Source organism: Panthera pardus, unplaced genomic scaffold (assembly GCF_024362965.1).
Source record: "Panthera pardus isolate Hobbes unplaced genomic scaffold, ASM2436296v1 HiC_scaffold_7, whole genome shotgun sequence".
NCBI lineage: Eukaryota > Metazoa > Chordata > Mammalia > Carnivora > Felidae > Panthera > Panthera pardus.
The window spans coordinates 17,691,596-17,710,869 of record NW_026527002.1 but is presented as its reverse complement, the minus strand read 5'-3'; the positions used below and the strand labels follow the sequence as shown (position 1 = coordinate 17,710,869).

Below are 19,274 nucleotides of genomic sequence, written 5' to 3'. Positions count from 1 at the left end.
TTCTCCCATAATAATATAACTCTGATACCAAAACCAGACAAGGACAAAATAAGGAAGGAAATTATAGGTCTCAGGAATATAGATGTAAATATTAGCAACCTGAATCCAGCTAATATAATACATATCATAACCAAAGGAGCTTATCCCAGAAATATAAGGATAATTTAACAATAGAAAATTACTAATTAAAATTGATTATAACAACTATGGTTAATATAAGAAGAAAGATTACATGCAAAAATTCAACATTCATTAATGACAAAAAACAGCATAGAGCAGACATCTTTAATGTGCTCAACCTTAATTTCAAATCAGTGTGAAGGGAGAAGGGTCAAAAATAGCCAAGGAAATTTGAAGAATGTGAGGAGACATATCCTATCAGACCCTGATTCTATATCAACCATTGTGTGGTTTTGGTGAATGAATATAAACCAAAGTACATAGAGCAATTCCACGCACAAATGAAACCTGACATTTGACAGAGGTGGAACATGAACTCACTAGAGAAAAAGTGAACCATCCAAATGGGTACAGTGGCACAATTGGTCTTCCATAGCAGAAAACTAAATCCCAACCTCACATCCTATAAAAAATTATTTCTAGGAGGTTTAAGGCTTACATTTGAAAACAAACTTTAAAACAACTTTTTAAAGAAAATACAGGGTAACGTCTTTATGATCATAGGGCAGAGATGAGTTCTTAAAACTGTATACATATAATTGTGAAAGAAGTTTATGTACAACAAGGATATGATGAAAATAGGAACCAATAAGCTACAAGAAAGGAAGATGTTCATGATGCATTTTAACAAAAGGATTAATACCCAGAATGTGAGAATAAGAATTTAATTTTTTTAATGGGCATAAATGAACAATTTATAGAATTGCATACGTGTGTGTGTGTGTGTGTGTACACACACAGTTCAATTTATTTAATGTGAAATGAGAGAAATGTGAAGTCAAAATTTCATGAACCCATTAGATTTTTTTTTTTAACTAAAAGGTTAATAATATCAAGGGTTGGTAAGGTTGTAGAGCAATGGGAACTCTCATTCATGAGAGTATTTACTAACTTTGAAATAGCATTTAGTAAAACAGAAGGCATGTATAAATCCATGGCCCAGAAAATCTATTCCTAGATTTATCATAAACTCTCTAAGGGGTCTAACTATCAAGAAGGTCTAACCATTATAAATATGCCCCCAACTTGAAAGCACCCAAATAAATAAATCACAAACATAACTCACTGATAATCCAATAATAATAGGGGATGTTAAAACCCCCCACTTAAAGCAATGGACAGACCACCTAGGCAAAAAATCAGTAAGGAAAAAAAAAAGCTTTGAATGACACACCAATCCAGATGGATTTACAAATATATTCAGAACATTTCATCCTAAAGCAGCAGAATACACATTCTTCTTGAGTGCATATGGAACATTCTCCAGAATAGATCACATACTGGGTCACAAATCAGCCCTCAACAGGTACAAAAAGACTGAGATCATACCATGTATATTTTCAGATCACAATGCCATGAAACTTGAAGTCAACCACGAGGAAAAGTGGAAAGCCCTCAAATATATGGAGGTCAACATCCTAGTAAAGAAGAATGAAAATTTTAAAAAAATACCTGGATGCAAATGAAGTGAAAACATGACAGCCCAAACCCTTTGGGATGCATCAAAGGCAGTCTAAGAGAGAAATATATTGTAATTCAGGCCTTTCTCAAGAAGCAAGAAAGGTCCCAAATACACAACCTAACTTTACACCCAAAGGAGCTAGAAAAGGAACAGCAAATAAAGCCTAAAGCCAGGAAAAGGGAAATAATAAAGATTAGAGCAGAAATAAATGGTATAGAAACAAAAGAACAGTAGAACAGTCCAACAAAACTAAGAGCTGGTTTTTTGAAAGAATTAACAAAATTGATAAACCCCTAGCCAGACTTCTCAAGAAGAAAAGAGGAAGTACCCAAATAGATAAAATCACGAATGAAAGAGGAGAGATCACAACCAACATGACAGAAACACAAAGAGAATACTATGAAAAAGTATATGCCAACAAACTGGACATTCTGGAAGAAATAGCATTCCTAGAAACTCACACACTACCAAAACTGAAACAGGAAAAAATATAAAATTTGAACAGACCCATAACCAGGAAAGAAGTTAAAACAGTAATCAAAACTCTTCCAACAGACAAGAGTCCTGGGCCAGATGCCTTCCCAGGAGAATTCTACCAGATACTTAAGAGCTAATACCTATTCTTCTCAAACTGTTCCAAAAAATAGGGAAAACTTCCAAACTCATTATACAAAACTGGCATTACCTTGATTCTAAAACCAAAAACCCTGCTAAAAAGGAGAATTATAGGACAATATCCCTTATGAACATGGAAGCAAAAATTCTCAAGATACTAACAATTCAACACTATGTTAAAAGAGTTATTCACCATGATCAAGTGGGATTTATACCTGGACTGTAAGGATGGTTCAATATTCACAAATCAATCAATGCAGTATACCACATTAATAATAAAAAAAAGAATCATATGATCCTGTCAATAGATGCAGAAAAACATTTGACACAGTATGGTACTGACACAAAAATAGACACTCAGATCAATGGAACAGAATAGACAGCCCAGGAATGGACCCACAAAAGTATGGCCAACTAATCTTTGACAAAGCAAGAAAGACTATCCGATGGAATAAAAACAGTCTCTTCAGTAAATGGAGCTGGGAAAACTGGACAGAGACATGCAGAAAAATGAACCCGGACCACTTTCTTACACCATACACAAAAATAAAATAGATGAAAGACCTAAATGTAAGACAGGAAGCCATCAAAATCCTTGAGGAGAAAGCAGACAAAAACCTCTTTGGCCTTGGCCGCAGCAACTTCTTACTCAACATGTCTCCAGAGGCAAGGGAAGCAAAAGCGAAAATGAACTACTGGGACCTCATCAAAATAAAAATCTTGTGCACAACAAAGGAAACAGCAAAACTAAAAGGCAACTGACAGAATGGGAGAAGATATTTGCAAACAACATATTACATAAAGGGCTAGTATCCAAAATCTGTAGAGAACTTCTCAAATTCAACACCCAAAAAACAAATAATCCAGTGAAGAAATGGGCAAAAGACATAAATAGACACTTCTCCAAAGAAGACATCCAGAGGGCCAACCGACACATGAAAAAATGCTCAACATCACTCATCATCCAGGAAATACAAATCAAAACCACAATGAGATACCACCTGACACCTGTCAGAATGGTTAACATTAACTCCGGCAACCACAGATGTTGGCAAGGATGCAGGGAAAGAGGATCTCATTTACACAGCTGGTGGGAATGCAAACTGGTGCAGCCACTCTGGAAAACAGTATGGAGGTTCCTCAAAAAATTAAAATTAGAACTATCCTATGACCCAGCAATTGCAGTACTAGGTATTTAACCAAGGGATACAGATGTGCTGTTTCAAAGGGACATTTGCACCCCAATGTTTATAGCAGTGCTATCAACAATAGCCAAAGTATGGAAAGAGCTCAAATGTCCATTGATGGATAAATGGATAAAGAAATATATACACATACATATACACAAAGGAGTATTACTCGGCAATCAAAAAGAATGAAATCTTGCCATTTGCAACTACATGGAGGGAACTGGAGGGTATTATGCTAAGTGAAATTAGAGAAACACAAAAATCATATGACTTCACTCATATGAGGATTTTAAGAGACAAAACAGATGAACATAAGGGAAGGGAAACAAAAATAATATAAAAACAGGGAGGGGGACAAAACAGAAGAGACTCATAAATATGGAGAACAAACTGAGGGTTACAGGAGGGATTGTGGGAGGGAGAATGGGCTAAATGGGTAAGGGGCACTAAGGAATCTACTCCTGAAATCATTGTTGCACTATATGCTAACTAACTTGGATGTACATTAAAAAAATTTTTTTTTTAATTTGACAAACTACAGCATCCTTTCTTGATAAAAACCCTCAACAAAGTAGAGATAAATGGAACATACCTCAATGTTATAAAGACCATATATGAAAGGCCCACAGCTAATATCATCCTCAACAGGGAAAAACTTAGAGCCTTTCCTCTATGGTAAGAAAAAGACAAGGATGTCCATTCTCACCATTACTGTCTAACATAGTATGAGAAGTCTTAACCTCAGCAATCAGACAACAAAAAGAAATAAAAGGAATCCAAATCTTCAAGGAAGAAGTCAAACTTTCACAGATGACATGATACTGTATGTAGAAAAGCCAAAAGACTCCACCAAAAAAATTCTAGAAGTAATACATGAATTCAGCAAAGCTACAGGATATGAGATCAACATGGATGTATCTGTTGCATTTCTATACATCAATAATGAAGCAGCAGAAAAAAAATCAGGGAATCAATCTCATTTTCAATTGCACCAAAAACAATAAGATACATGAACTATTGGGACTTCATCAAGATAAAAGGCCTCTGTAGAGCAAGGAAACAATCAACAAAACTAAAAGCCTACAGAATGAGAGAAGATGCTTACAAATGACATACCTGATAAAGGGTTAGTGTCCAAAATCTATGTAGAACTTAACACCCAAAAAACAACCCAGTTAAGAAAAACAAGAATAGACACTTTTCCAAAGAAGACATCCAGATGACTGACACGTGAAAAGATGTTCAACATCACTCATCATCAGGGAAAAATAAAACTACAATGAGGTATCACCTCAGCCATAGAATGGCTAAAATTAACAACACAGGAAACAACAAATGTTGATGCTGATATGCAGAGTAAGGGTAACTCTCTTTCTCTGCTGTTGGGGACACAAACAGGTAAAGCCACTCTGGAGAACAGTATGGAGGTTCCTGTAATCCAGCAATTGCGCTATTAGGTATTTACCCACAAGATACAATAATACAGATTCAAAGGGGTACATGTTCCCCAATGTTCAGCATTATCAACAGTAGCCAAATTATGGAGAGAGCCCAAATATCCACCAAGTGATGGATGGATAAAGAAGATGTGGTATATACAATGGAATATTACTCAGCCATCCAAAATAATGAAATCTTGCCTTTTGCAATGACATGGATGGAGCTAGAATGTGTTATGCTAAGCAAAATAAGTCAAGCAGAGAAAGACAAATACCATATGATTTTACTTATATGTGGGATTTAAGAAACAAAACAGATGAGCTTATGGGAAGGGGGTGCTAGAGAAGAGAGGGAAACTACCAGAGTCTCTTAATGTTAGAGAACTGAGGGTTGACGGAAGGAAGTGGGTGGGAGATGGGCTAGATGGGTGATGGGTACTAAGGAGGGCACTGGTGATGAGCGCTGGGTATTGTATATAAGTGATGAATCACTGAATTCTACTTCTGAAACCAATATTGCACTGTATGTTAACTGATGAAAATTTAAATTTAAAAAAAGGAAAATCCACACATGTCTAGGAGAAATGTGCAAGAATGTCCATTGCAATATTGTAACAAAGCAAGTTAATTCTCCATCAACAAAATGAGGAATCAATATATTGTGGATTTATCTATAATAGCATACCACTGTGCAGTTAAAATGAATAAATCAAGTGTCAAAAATGTTGGGGAGAAAAGTAGACTGTAGATTGATACATAATGATTTGCATGAAATTTCAAAGTATATACAATATTATATACTGTTCCTGAATATATATATATATATATTCAGGATATATATATATATATATATATATATATATGAATATATATATAGAGATATATATATAGATATAGATATAGATATAGATATCTATAGATATACATGGCAAAACAGAAAATCATGTACAGGAATGATAACATAAAAATTAGAATAGTGATTACTTTGGTGGAGGAGGGGAATGGGATTAGGGTATGATAAAAAGGGAGCTTTAGTTTTTTCTGTAATATCTCAACTTCTTTTTAAAAGATTTAATAGGAGTGCCTGGGCAAGTCAGTTAAGCATCCACCTGTTGGTTTTGGCTCAGGTCCTGATCTCACAGTTTGTGGGATCAATCCCCCACATTGGGCTCATGCTGACAGCACGGAGCCTGCTTAGGATTCTCTCTCTCGCTCTCTCTCTCTCTCTCTCCCCCTCCCCCACTCGCATGCACACTGTCTCCCTCTCAAAACATATAAACTTTAAAAAAATAAAAAATAAAGATTAAATATGGCAAAATGTAGTTGGTCACATAGATGTAATATTCTCTGTTCTTTTTTTATTTGCTTAAAATGTAATTTTTAAGAAGGAAGTTAGTATTCTTTTAAATACAAAAGCACGATGGGCACTTGCATTCGAAGAGGAGAAGGCAGAATAAGATGAGAAAGTTACCGTTCAGGTCTCTACCATAGTCTGGTGCTGAGGTGCTAACATGATCCATGCTTGGAAAAAGTGAGACTTCCCACATTTGGACTGAGACAAATGAGCTACAGTCCCCAGTGCTAGACAGGGAGGGAGAGAAATTACCATGACTTTTTCCTACACCTTCTTCCTTGCCTTGTTGCCTCAGTTCTCCTTTCATCTCTTCTCTCTTCTTCACTAGTGTGGCACAGAAACCACACCTGCCTAACCTTATGGAAGGAATGTAGCTAACCATATAGCTCTGTCTGTGCCATCCCCAGCAGTAGACTTCCTCCAGGCATTGGGGAACTTCCATTAATTAGAGGAAATCAAAATTCTAGGATATTAACAATCATATACCAGGAATTTTCCTCTGGTTTGAAGCATTAGACAGTTAATAGAAATTCAAGCATGTATAAAAGTTCTACCAAAGCTATGTGGCCAAAAAATTATAATTGAGCCTTAAAGGAGAAGAGAAAATTGTATTAGCACTTGTCAACTTGTGTTAAGCCCCTAAATATTTAAATTATATTCAATAAAAATGTTTAACTTTTATATTCTTTTTTTTAACTTGTTTTATTTTTTATTTTTTTTTAATTTACATCCAAATTAGTTAGCATGTAGTGCAACAATGATTTCAGGAGTAGATTCCTTAGTGCCCCTTACCCATTTAGGCCATCCCCCCTCCCACAACCCCTCCCGTAACCCTCAGTTTGTTCTCCATATTTATGAGTCTCTTGTTTTGTCCCCCTCCCTGTTTTTATATTATTTGTGTTTCCCTTCCCTTATGTTCATCTGTTTTGTCTCTTAAAGTCCTCATATGAGTGAAGTCCTAGGATTTTTGTCTTTCTCTAATTTCACTTAGCATAATACCCTCTGGTTCCATCCACATAGTTGCAAATGGCAAGATTTCATTCTTTTTGATTGCCAAGTAATACTCCATTGTCTGTATATACCACATCTTATTTATCCATTCACCAATCAATGGACATTTGGGCTCTTTCCATACTTTGGCTATTGTTGATAGCACTGCTATAAACATGGGGGTGCATGTGTCCCTTCGAAACAGCACACCTGTATCCCTTGGATAAATACCTAGTAGTGCAATTGCTGGGTCATAGGGTAGTTCTATTTTTAGTTTTTTGAGAAACCTCCACACTGTTTTCCAGAGGGGCTACGCCAGTTTGCATTCCCATAACTCTTATATTCCTAATCATATCCCTATATTCATTATTTCTAATATAGTGATAGTTTCTAATATATTGGATTATTCTCTGAACAGTATTCTTATATAAATGCAGATGCTGTTTATGATGGGTTCAGAAATCCTAACTATATGTAAAAAAAAATTGAAGTTTTAAGTATTAAATTTTCTAAGGCAGTATATACATAATTTAAGAATTCTCTTATTTGAATTGTGTTTTTAATATGGTAAAAATTCAAACAATCCAAATAGATAAAATATTAAAGGTAATTCTCTTTCCCATGAGTCCCTTCCCCAGAGGCAGCCATTTTCAAATTTCCTATGTTTCTCTGAGATGCTCTATACATGGACAAATAGGCACCAAAAAGAATTGTTTTAAAAATATTTCAAAATGTCTGTATTCTTAGCACATTCGGTTTTTTTGTTTGAGGCCAAACCTGTAGTCCAGAATCTTCAGACTTGGGGCCAGACACAATATAAGTAAAACCCAATCATAAGAGCAAGATTTCAAAACAGCCATGATAAGAATGATAGAGATGTTATAATGTTTATTAAACTTTTTATAGTGGGGCGCCTGGGTGGCTCACTCTGTTGAACATCTGACTTTGGCTCAGGTCATGATCTCATGGTTCATAGGCTCTGTGCTGACAACTCAGAGCCTACAGCCTGCTTCTGATTCTGTGTCTCCCTCCCTCTCTCTCTCTCTGTCCCCTTCCCCCCGCCCCACTCGGGCTCTGTCACTCTCTCAAATATAAACATTTAAAAAAAAGTTTTTTAAATCAGGAGAGAACAGTGTCAGTGCAATAAATTTGAAGACTTGAGTCTGGTCCCAGTTAGACATAAGCAATTAAGTGCCATGTATAAATAGCTTTTGTTATGAAATATCATGTAAAGACACCAAAATATTTGGGTAATTATTTTGTCCAAAGTGGAATGTAATATTTAAAAAAAACTGATTATACAAAAGCATGTCTGAATAATTGCTTTCTTCATCAGCCTAAAATTTAGCCAGTCCTGAAATACTGTTAGAGGCTACCCAATTAATCTGTTTAGCTACCTTTGCTAAAATGTATAAGTAACAAAAAGTTTGGGACAAAAATCTCAATAAAGAATATATGATGTGGGTGTGGGATGGGTTAAACAGGTGATGGGGATTAAGGAGGGCACTTGTTGTGATGAGTAGCAGCTGCTGTATGAAAGTGTTGAATCATGGGGCACCTGGGTGGCTCAGTTGGTTAAGCATTGACTTTGGTGTAGGTCATGATCTCACTGTTCCCAAGTTTGAGCCTTGCATCAGGCTCTGTGCTGACAGCTCAGAGCCTAGAGCCTGTTTCAGATTCTGTGTCTCACTCTTTCTGCCCTTCCCCACTCACACTCTGTCTGTCTCTCTCTCTCTCTCAAAATTAAAAATTTTTTTAAAGTGTTGAAATACTGTATTGTATACCTAAAACTAATATCTCACTGTATGTTAACTAACTAGAATTTAAGTAAAAACTTTTTAAAAATAACTAAATTTTTTAATTAGAAAAAAAAGTATATGATGTCACAGAGTATATATATAGTTCAATTAGCTTGTTATTTTTTTAAAAAAAATTAATGTTTATTTATTTTTGAGAGAGACAGAGACAGAATGAGAGTGGGTTAGGGCAGAGAGGGAGGGAGACAAGGAATCCAAAGAAAGCTCCAGGTTCCGAGATGTCAGCACAAAGCCTGACCCGGGCTTGAACTCATGAGCTATGAGATCATGACCTGAGCTGAAGTCAGACACTCAACTGACTGAGCCACCCAGGCACCCCTAGCTCGTTACTTTTTAACCCAACATATTTGGTATTTCCCATGGGAGGATTTTCATATATATTTTTTTAAATCTGTATTTGAGATCAGTTTGTAAGAAAAATATCACCTTTGTCTTTTAGGCTCTTCTAACATATAGGAGTGACCCAATCATGAGAAAAATGTTGAATCATCTGTATTTCTATATCATGCCTGTATTTAACGTTGATGGATACCACTTTAGCTGGACCAGTGTAAGTCGCTTTGCCTATCCAATTGAAAAGAGAAATGGAATAAACAGAAAACAGTCATAGAAGAGGAAGGAAGCTTGGTAGGCAGCCTAATGATTCCAGAACTACAAAAGGGACCTCCACTCTCTCTCCCATCATAGAAACAACCTTCTGTTTATATGTTTGTGCATAAGATTTCACGTAAGTAAAGATTTCTCCTTCCAAAGAAATTGTGAAAAATCACTACACTAGTCCAGCTTATTCAGTTTTGCCTGTGAAGAAATAGGCCAAGAGAAGCTAACAAGTGTGTGACAGAAATTGGAGCATGAACCTGGGTCTCTGTTGCTAATTCAGTCCTCTTTCTTCTCCCTGGATTTGTCTGTTCCCAAGGAACTCTCCCTGCAGTGCTGTGATTCATTCACAGCTACTAAATGTATGTGGATAGCCTTTTAAGTATTCTTTTCTGCACCTGTTTTCTTAATTGCATCTAGGATCGATTTTGGAGAAAAACAAGGTCAAGGAACTCAAGGTTTCGCTGCCGTGGAGTTGATGCCAATCGTAACTGGAAAGTGAAATGGTGCGGTAAGTTGGAAACTAACTGGGATTCAGATCCAGAGGTTTCTACAGCTTTCACTCTCAAAAATGATGAGCCCATTAGGATTCCAGTGTAAGGCTAATGTTTTTCTTTATGTGAAAATCTAATAGAGAAAAACACAGATATACACATGGTAGCTATACTTTACAAAAGAAAATGAAAGTGATTTTTATGCAAATATCAACAATTTAAATCTCTCAACCCAATCCTGAAAATTGAAACTTTAAACACAGATGTAAAAGCAGAAAACTGAGGAATATTTGACATTCAGAAACTAAAACAGAAACTGTGGTTTGTAATATAACTCTGGTTAAATGTTTTCATCCTTTCATTGAGAGAGTTACTCTGATCCTGCCTTCATCTGTCTATGACAATCAAAACTACCAAATCCTTGTCTAGAATCTACCTATCATACGTCGATTGGTCACTCACATGGCAATTATATTTCTGCTACATTCCATGCTTCACTAATATGTTTCAAGAAAAGAGAGAATGTCATTTTAAGGAAGGAAACTTGCAAAATTCAGAAGCATGTAGGTACTACTAGAGAGGGGGAGAAGAGGGAGATAATTAGCCATAGCTAGTATAGAGGAGGCAAAACTTTACCTCTACTCACCTTGGGTTTCCAGCTGAAGCTCTTAAAAAGGCAGATTAGCAAGAGAAAAACAGTTTATTAACGTGTGCAGCATATGTCACATGGGAAAAAACCTCATGAAAGGTAACTGGAAGTGGCAACTTAGAACTCCAGCTTATATAGCATCTTTGGTAAATTTGTAGAGATGACAGGATGAAGGAAGCCCTTGGGCTTTGCAAAAGCAGCAAGCTGTAGGAAGGTAAATTTATGGGAGGCAACTAACGGAGTAGGGTTTATTGGCAGATTCTTGTGGTGCTGTCTCTGGGATGATAAGACTCTGTCTCCAATGAAAGAATTCATATCCTCTCTTTAGGCAGAAAAGAGCAAGGTAGAGAGCTTTCTCTGCATTCGCTGCTGCTTAATTGCCTTTAGCTCAAAACAATTTGTATGTCAAAGAGGTGTACTTTGGGGTGTGACATTCTGGTTTCCTTCACTAGGAGAGAGGGAACGGAAATGGAAACGTATTATCAAAAGGCAGTTGTAGGGGCATCTGACTGACTTAGTAAAGCACGTGACTCTTGATCTCAGGGTTGTAAGTTCGAACTCCAGGTTGGGCACGCAGCCTACTTTATTAAAAAAAAAAAAAAAGACAGTTGTAAAGAACTCTCCTTTCACAGAGTCCTTCCTTAGCTCCCTCAAATAATAGACCATTGTGTAACAGAAAGTATTCTGTTAGTCCCTTAGAAGTGAGGCCTGTCCCCCCAAATCACTCATTCTATGATGCCTTGGGTTCTGCATTAGATACCACTCCTCCCATCCTACTCACGTTAGACAGAGCAACTGGGCATGGTCTTAGACTCCTTCCACATATCCTCTCCAGGCAACCTCCCTTAATCAATTAAAATTGGCAATTAAGAGCATGACTCTAGAATATGACAGATATGGTTTGATTCTACCATTATTAACTCAATGATTAGGGTGATTTTTTTTACCCATCAATTTATAACAGTAACACCTACCTCATAGCATTCTTACAGGAATTAAGGGAATTTACATATGTTTAATGCCTAATTCAGTCCTGGTTCCAAACAGAGATCTAATTATCAGTGACCTATCTCTTCTCCCCAAAACTGCAGAACAGTCTATTGACCTCTGAACCGCAGGACCATTGTTTGTTAAAGTACTTCTCTCCTTCAGGAGGATTTTGCTATGAAGAGCCATAAGGTAACCTTAAAAGTGTTCCCACTTATGAGAGAAGAAAAAGCATCACATAAATACTATAAAATGGTATTATTGGTGGATGTTTCAATGAAAAAATTTTTTCTTCAATCTGGACTGAGACAAAAAGCTCTTTCACATTAACTCCCTAAGACCACTATTTAAAACAAACAAACAAACAAACAAACTCTTTTTCCCCCCTCTCTGATGTGACAGCTTTGCATGCTCATAACTGTGTCCTATTTCTTTTTTTTAAGTTTATGTATTTTGATAGAGAGCATGAGTGGGGGAGGGACAGAGAGAGGGGGCGGGAGAGAGAGAATCCCAAGCAGACTCTGTCCTGTCAGCACAAAACCCCACATGGGACCAGAACCCATAAGCCAAAATCAAGAGTCAGATGCTTAACCAACTGAGCCATTCAGGTGCCCCAAGTGTGTCCTATTTCATTCGTTGGCAGGTATCTGCATACATATGTATGTCGTACAAATAATGCCCACAGTCACCCCATCCGAGTGAGTGCACTAGATGGGTAGCTAAGCTCAGTTACACTAGCAGGTCAGCCAACTCTGCCTGTGTAAAGTTAGACTCTTGTTTATATCCAGTTACAAAAAACATTGTTCTTTTTCCTTTACTCAGCTTGTTTCCTTCATACATATGCCTTCATTGATTTCTTAGTTTTACCCACAGTCCTAACTAGAATTCCTTTGATTCTTCCCATTTTTGAATCATTATGATTCTTCCTGTGAATCCACACTCCAGATGTACAAGGGGATTATGTCAAATGTAAGTTGCAAAATGACATTGATAGATAGTTGTAAGTGATGTGGGAATGCAGACAGCCTGGCTGGGATCATCTCTTCCCCCAAGGTGTCCCAAGGGAATTCAACTGATATGACAAGTAGGTAGATGTGACCTTCTTCCCTCACAGCATCAGAACCATTTCCCCACAGTTTTTTGCCTGGCCCAAGGAACAGTGAACCTCACTGAGGGAACCACTCTTAGGTCGAGAGTCTAGAAGTAAGTGAAGTCCCTAAATGAAGCTCCAAATAAACAATCACAGTATAAATGACATAAGAATGCCCAGGACTATTGAAAACACTATAGAGTCAACATTGAACTGACAAAAACAGCTGTTTCTTTCTCTTAAGGCCATGAGTCTCAAACTTAAAGAGTAGAACGTGAAACTGCCTTTTACCATGAAAAATCTGTTGACTCCCATATGACAGTGTTACACTTCAGTGCATTTAATGTAGAGTAGACAGACAGCTGAGAGCATCCACATGGAAACAGGTACATCTTTTCAATACCTCATAGCTCCCCCTGCAGGCCTTCAGGCCATGAAATGAATATCATTGCTCTAAAAGTGGATCCAGCAAAGGGATTCAGTTAGTCAGAGTAGTGGTAGGAACCAAGAATAAATACATAAATTTTATTCATTCATTTGCCAAAGTTAATTGAGCACATACTCTCTACTGGGCATTGTGGGGTTTTTTTCCTTCCTCTATGCACTCCTTATAGAGAATGTTGTGAGCACTACTTCCAAACTGGAATAAATCCAGAAGAGAGGTAAAGAGTTTGGATGACATCCATACCTAAGCTTTTTCCCTGAGTAATTCAAGTGTTGCCTAAACATAAATTGCTATTAGGACAACCTACAGAATGGGAGAATGTATTTGCAAATGATATATCTAATAAGAACCTTTTATTTAGAATATTAAAATAACTCTTACAACTCAAAAATAAAGAAACAACTCGGTTTTAAATGCACAGATGATTTGAACAGACATTTCTTTAAAGAAGATATACAAATGGGGGAAAAGCACATAAAAAGATGCTCAACATCATTAGCCATCAGGAAAATGCACTTCAAGGTACCACGTCACACCCACTACAATGGCTATAATAAAAAAGATGGGCAATAACAAATGTTGGTAAGGGTATGGAAAATTTGGAATTCTAATACTTGCTGGTAGGCTTGTAAAATTATGTGGCCACTATGGAAAACTGCTTAAAATCAGTCACATTTTAAATACAGAGTTACCCCATGACCTAGCAATTCTGCTTCTACATATATATCTAAGAGAAGTGAAAACATTCATCCATACAATGATGTGTACACAAATGTTTATAACAGCCCTATTTATAATAGCCAAAAAGTGGGAACAGCTCAAATGTCTATCAAGCAATGAATAGTTAAGCATGGTATACCCATATAATGGAATATGATTTGGCCATAAAAAGAATAAGTACTGAAACATGCTGCAACATGGATAAAACTTAAAACATTGTAAGTGAAGTAACCCATTCACAAATAATATTATAGATTTTCTTTACATAAAATGTCTAGAATAAGTAAATCCATAGCGACAAAGAGTAGATTAGTGGTTGCCAAGGGCTAGGGAGAGAGGGGAATGAAAAGTGACTGCTGGGGCACCTGGGTGGCTCAGTTGATTGAGCGTCCAACTCTTGATTTTGTCTCGGGTCATGATCCCAGGGTCGTGGGATCAAGCCCTGCATCAGGGCTTTGCATGTAGCCTGCTTGGCATTCTCTCTCTCTCCCTCTGCCCCTTTCCTGCTCACACATACATGCTCTTTCTCTCTAAAAATTAAAAAAATAATAATAATAAATTAAAAGACCAAGTGAGATTTATCCCAATAATGCAAGATTGGCTCAGAATTAGGGAATCTATTAATATGTCATTATGCTTAGTTGTGTTTCTTATAAAGAAAGTTAAGGGTATAGAATCCTAGAGATTTAGAAATTTAGATCATATGGGGTTTGCTCACTGGTTTTTAATATAATTGTTATTATTTATATCTATTATGCCTAACATTTATTAATGATTCACTATGAGCCAAGCATGTGCTAAGTGCTCAAGATTATTCTTTCATTGGTAGATGCTATTATTATCCCTATTTAACTGATGAAGAAACTAAAGTTCTAAGAAATTGGGAAACTCACTTCAGATTATCCACGCGTTGAGCCACAGTGAGAAGCCAAGTCTGACTGACTCCAGTAACCCCTGTTTTAAGCCATTACATCTGACCTTTTAGGGATCAGCTTGTCGTGAATGGTCATTTCACTTTGTTAAAAAGTTAAACAATGTGTGGTTGCAAAGAATAGTTTAGGTATCAAAATAATAATAAGACTGGGACTATTTTAACCACAATTATGCAACAGAGACAACAGGGAAATTGGGAATATATGGTAAGAGAGGAGAAGAAGCTTCCCAGGTGCTATTTTTGATGTTGGGCCACTTCATACCATGCAGGTAGTTTGACTTTACATGTGATATCGAGTATATGATTATGAATTCTCCAGGAAGACATTTTCCTCCAGGTAGAACTTGGTATCTTCCCATGGAGGCAGACTTTTTTTTGCAACTTTCATTGAAAGTGTTACCCTTTGAAGGTCCCAGGTGAATGCCTGGGCCTTATTCCCCTTTCCTGCATATTAAAGATCCAAATCCTGATCCCCCGCCTCTACCACATGAATGAAACAAGACTCTGAGCCAACAGATACCCCAAGAACAGCTGCAGCTTTTGCTTCAGCTCTCGTCATTCCAGCCCCCTCTTCATGTTTGTTCCCTTGGGAGTATTTTTCAGAACTCTCATGTGTATTTAAATTGATTGATTGAACATTCAGAGGGGTTTCTAGCAGGAGCTTTTATCACAGTGTCTGTCACAATTCTGTCATATTGCCAGAAAACCCAACTATCATTTTAGACGTTAACACAGTTGGAGTTAGTTTAGGCCTCAATTCTTGATGACGGTTTTAAGACCTTCTATCATTACTCTGATTCTCTGCAACAATCCTACCTGTACCTGCTCATATAGAACCAACCACACTACCAGGCAACTTACTTTCTTATTTGCTGACTCCTACAAGTAATCATACCACAAAAGCAGTACTATCACAGTTTCAAAATGAAAGTTTCAAAATAAAGTATGTAGCTTTAAGGTATTACTACCTCTTTTCCCAGATGTTCTTGTTTAAATACTTTCTGTAATAGTTCTTCTGATATTTAGGGAGGGCTGACAATGAATGCTAAAATGTGGGAAGAACTCTTTCTTACTGAATTTTCTGGTTTGGTTTTGTTTTTATTTTTCCTCTCAAATGTCATCACTTTGGTGAACTTGCTTTTGAGGGGAGTGTAGTTGACGTGAAATATTAGTTTCATGTGTACAATATGGTGATTCAACATTTATATACATTACAAAGTGATCACCATAAGTCTGGCTACCATTGGTCACCATACAAAGTTGTTACAGCATTATTGACTATATGCCCTATGCTGTACATTACAACCTCATGACTTATTTATTTTATACATGGAAGTTGGTACCTCTTAATTCCCTTCACCTTTTTCATCCATTTCCCCCAGCCCCACCCCCTCCCCTCTGCCAGCAACCAGATTGTTCTCTATATCTATGAGTCTGTTTCTGCTTTGTTTTGTTTGTTCATTTGTTTTGTTTTCTATATTCCAAATAGAAGTGAAGTCACACAGTATTTGTCTTCCCCTAACTTACTTCACTTAGCATAATACTCTCTAGCTCCATCCATGCTCTTACAAATGGCAAGGTTTCATTCTTGTTTATGGCTGAGTAATAATTCATTATATATATGAATATACATACCACATCTTTATCCGTTCATCTATCAATGGATATTTTGATTATTTCTGTACCTTACCTGTTGTAAATAATGCTACAGTGAACATAGTGGTGCATATATCTATTCAAATTAGTGTTTTCATTTTCTTCAGATAAATTCCCAAAATCAGAATTGCTGGATAACTATGGTACTTCTGTTTTTAATTTTTTGAGGACCCCCATACTCTTTTCCATAGTGGGTATACCAATTTGCTTTCCCATCAGAGAGCACAAGGGTTCCATTTTTTTCTCTACATTCTGGCCAACACTTATTATTTCCTATCTTTTTGACAATATCCATTCTGACTGATGTGAGGTGATATATTACGGCTTTGATTTGTATTTCCCTCATGATTAAATGATGTTGAGTCACTTGTCATGTGCCTTTTGGCCATCTGTGTGTCTTCTTTGGATAAATGTCTATTCAGGTCCTCTGCCCATGTTTTTAATCAGATTTTTCTGGTACTGAGTTATGTCAGTTCTTTGTATATTTAGATATTAGCCTCTTCACAGATATATCTACAAATATCTTCTCCTATCCAGTAGGTTACCTTTTCATTTTGTTTATGGTTTCCTTCACTATACAAAAGAATTTTATCTTGATATAGTCCCATATGCTTATTTTTGCCTCTGTTACCTTTGTCTACAGACACAAATCCAAAAAACTATTGCTGAGACTAATGTCAAGACCTTACTGTTTACGTTTTCTTTTAGAAGACTTATGGTTTCCAGTCTTATATTTAAGTCTTCAATCTATTTTGGAAGACAGCGATGCTCACCACTATCCCACCAACGCTTCACTCTTTAATCCATTTTGAGTTTATGTTTATATGTGGTGCAAGAAAGCAGTTCATTCTTTTGCATATAGTTGTCCAGTTTTTCCAACAACATGTATTGGAGAAACTGTCTTCCTCCCATTGTTCATTTTGGCCTCCTCTGTCAAAGACTGATTGATAAGCATGGGTTTTTCTGAACTCTCTATTGTGTTGATCTATGTATCTTTTTTTTCCTTTGTGCCAGTACCACACTGTTTTGATTACTATACCTTTGTCATATAGTTTAAAATCAGGGAGATACTCTGGTTTGTCTTTAGATCGCATAAATCTTTCACCTTTTACTAAAATCAGGGAGCATGATACTTTCAGCTTTGTTCTTTTTTCTCAAGATTCCTTTGGCTACCCAGTCTTTTATGGTTCCATACAAATTTTAAAATTATTTGTTCTAGTTCTGCAAAAAAAGGTCATTGGAATTTTGATAGGAATTACACTAAATCGGTATATTGCCTTGAAAGGAATGGATATTTTACCAATGTTAATTCTTCTAATCCATGAGCATAGATTATCTTTCCATTTGTTTGTGATATCTTCTATATCTTTCTTTGGTGTCTTTATAGTTTTCAGAGTATAGGTCTTTTATTTCCTTGATTAAATTTTTCCTAGGTATTTTGTTCTTTTTGATGCAATTGTACATGGGACCATTTCCTTAATTTCTCTGATTGTTCATTATTAATGTATAGAAATGCTATTTTTATGTATGTTAATTTTTTATCCTGCATCTGTACTGACTCCATTTGTTCTAATCATTTTTAGAGGAGATTTTAGGGTTTTCTAAATATAGTATTATGGAACCTGCAAATATAGTGAGTGTTTTACTTCTTTTCCAATTTGGATGATTTTCATTCCTTTTGATTGTCAGATTGCTGTGGCTAGAATTTCAACCAGTATGTTAAATAAAAGTGCTAAAATTGGGCATCATTGTCTTGTTCCTGATCTTAGAGGAAACGCTTTCAGCTTTCCACCATTAAGTATAATGTTATCTCTGGATTTCTCATGTATGGATTTTATTTTTTGAGGTATGTCACCACTACAACCCACTTTGTTGAGAGTTTTTATCATAAATGAATGTTTAATGTCATGAGACGGGTTTTCATCATCTATTGAGATAATTATGATTTTTTTGGTAAAGTTTATTTATTTTGAGAGAGAAAGAGGGGGAGGGGCAGAGAGAGAGAGAATCCCAAGCAGACTCCACACTGTCAGCACAGAGCCCAACATGGGGCTGAAACTCACGAACTGTGAGTTCATGACCTGAGCTGAAATCAATAGTTGGATGCCTAACCAACTGAGCGATCCAGGCACCCCAAGATAACCATGATTTTAATTCTTCATTTTGTTTATGTGGTGTATCATGTTGATTGATTTGTGGATATTGAACCATCCTTGCATCCCTGTAATAAATTCCACTTAAACATAGTGTATATTCCTTCTAATGTATTGTTGACTCTGGTTTGCTAATATTTTGTTGACAATTTTTGCATCTATGTTCATTAGGAATATTGGCCTATAATTTTATTTTTTGTCATGTATTTGTCTGATTTTGGCATCAGGGTAATGTTGGCCTCATAGAATGAGTTTGTATAGTTTCAATTTTTTGGAATAGTTTGAGAATAAATGTTAACTTTTCTTTAAAATTTGGTAGAATTCACCTGGTAGAAGCAGTCTGGTCCTGGACTTTTGTGTGTTGGGAGGGTTTTGACTACTGTTTCAATTTCATGACTAGTAATTGGTTTGTTCACATTTTCTATTTCTTCCTGCTTCAGTCTTATAACACCATATATTTTTAGAAATTGTATGGTTTTTATCCATCTCTTCTAGATTGTCC

General features: G+C 36.4%; 1 protein-coding gene across 2 annotated transcripts in view; it reads left to right on the top strand.

Moving 5' to 3' along the window:
• Positions 1–19,274, top strand: part of CPA6 (carboxypeptidase A6) — a 541,372-nt gene that overhangs the window by 486,128 nt on the left and 35,970 nt on the right. For both annotated transcript variants that reach the window (XM_019453228.2, XM_019453227.2), the window contains 2 exons: positions 9,487–9,597; positions 10,065–10,155. In XM_019453228.2, coding sequence (XP_019308773.1) covers positions 9,487–9,597; positions 10,065–10,155 — 202 coding nt within the window. The remainder of the gene's footprint in view (positions 1–9,486; positions 9,598–10,064; positions 10,156–19,274) is intronic.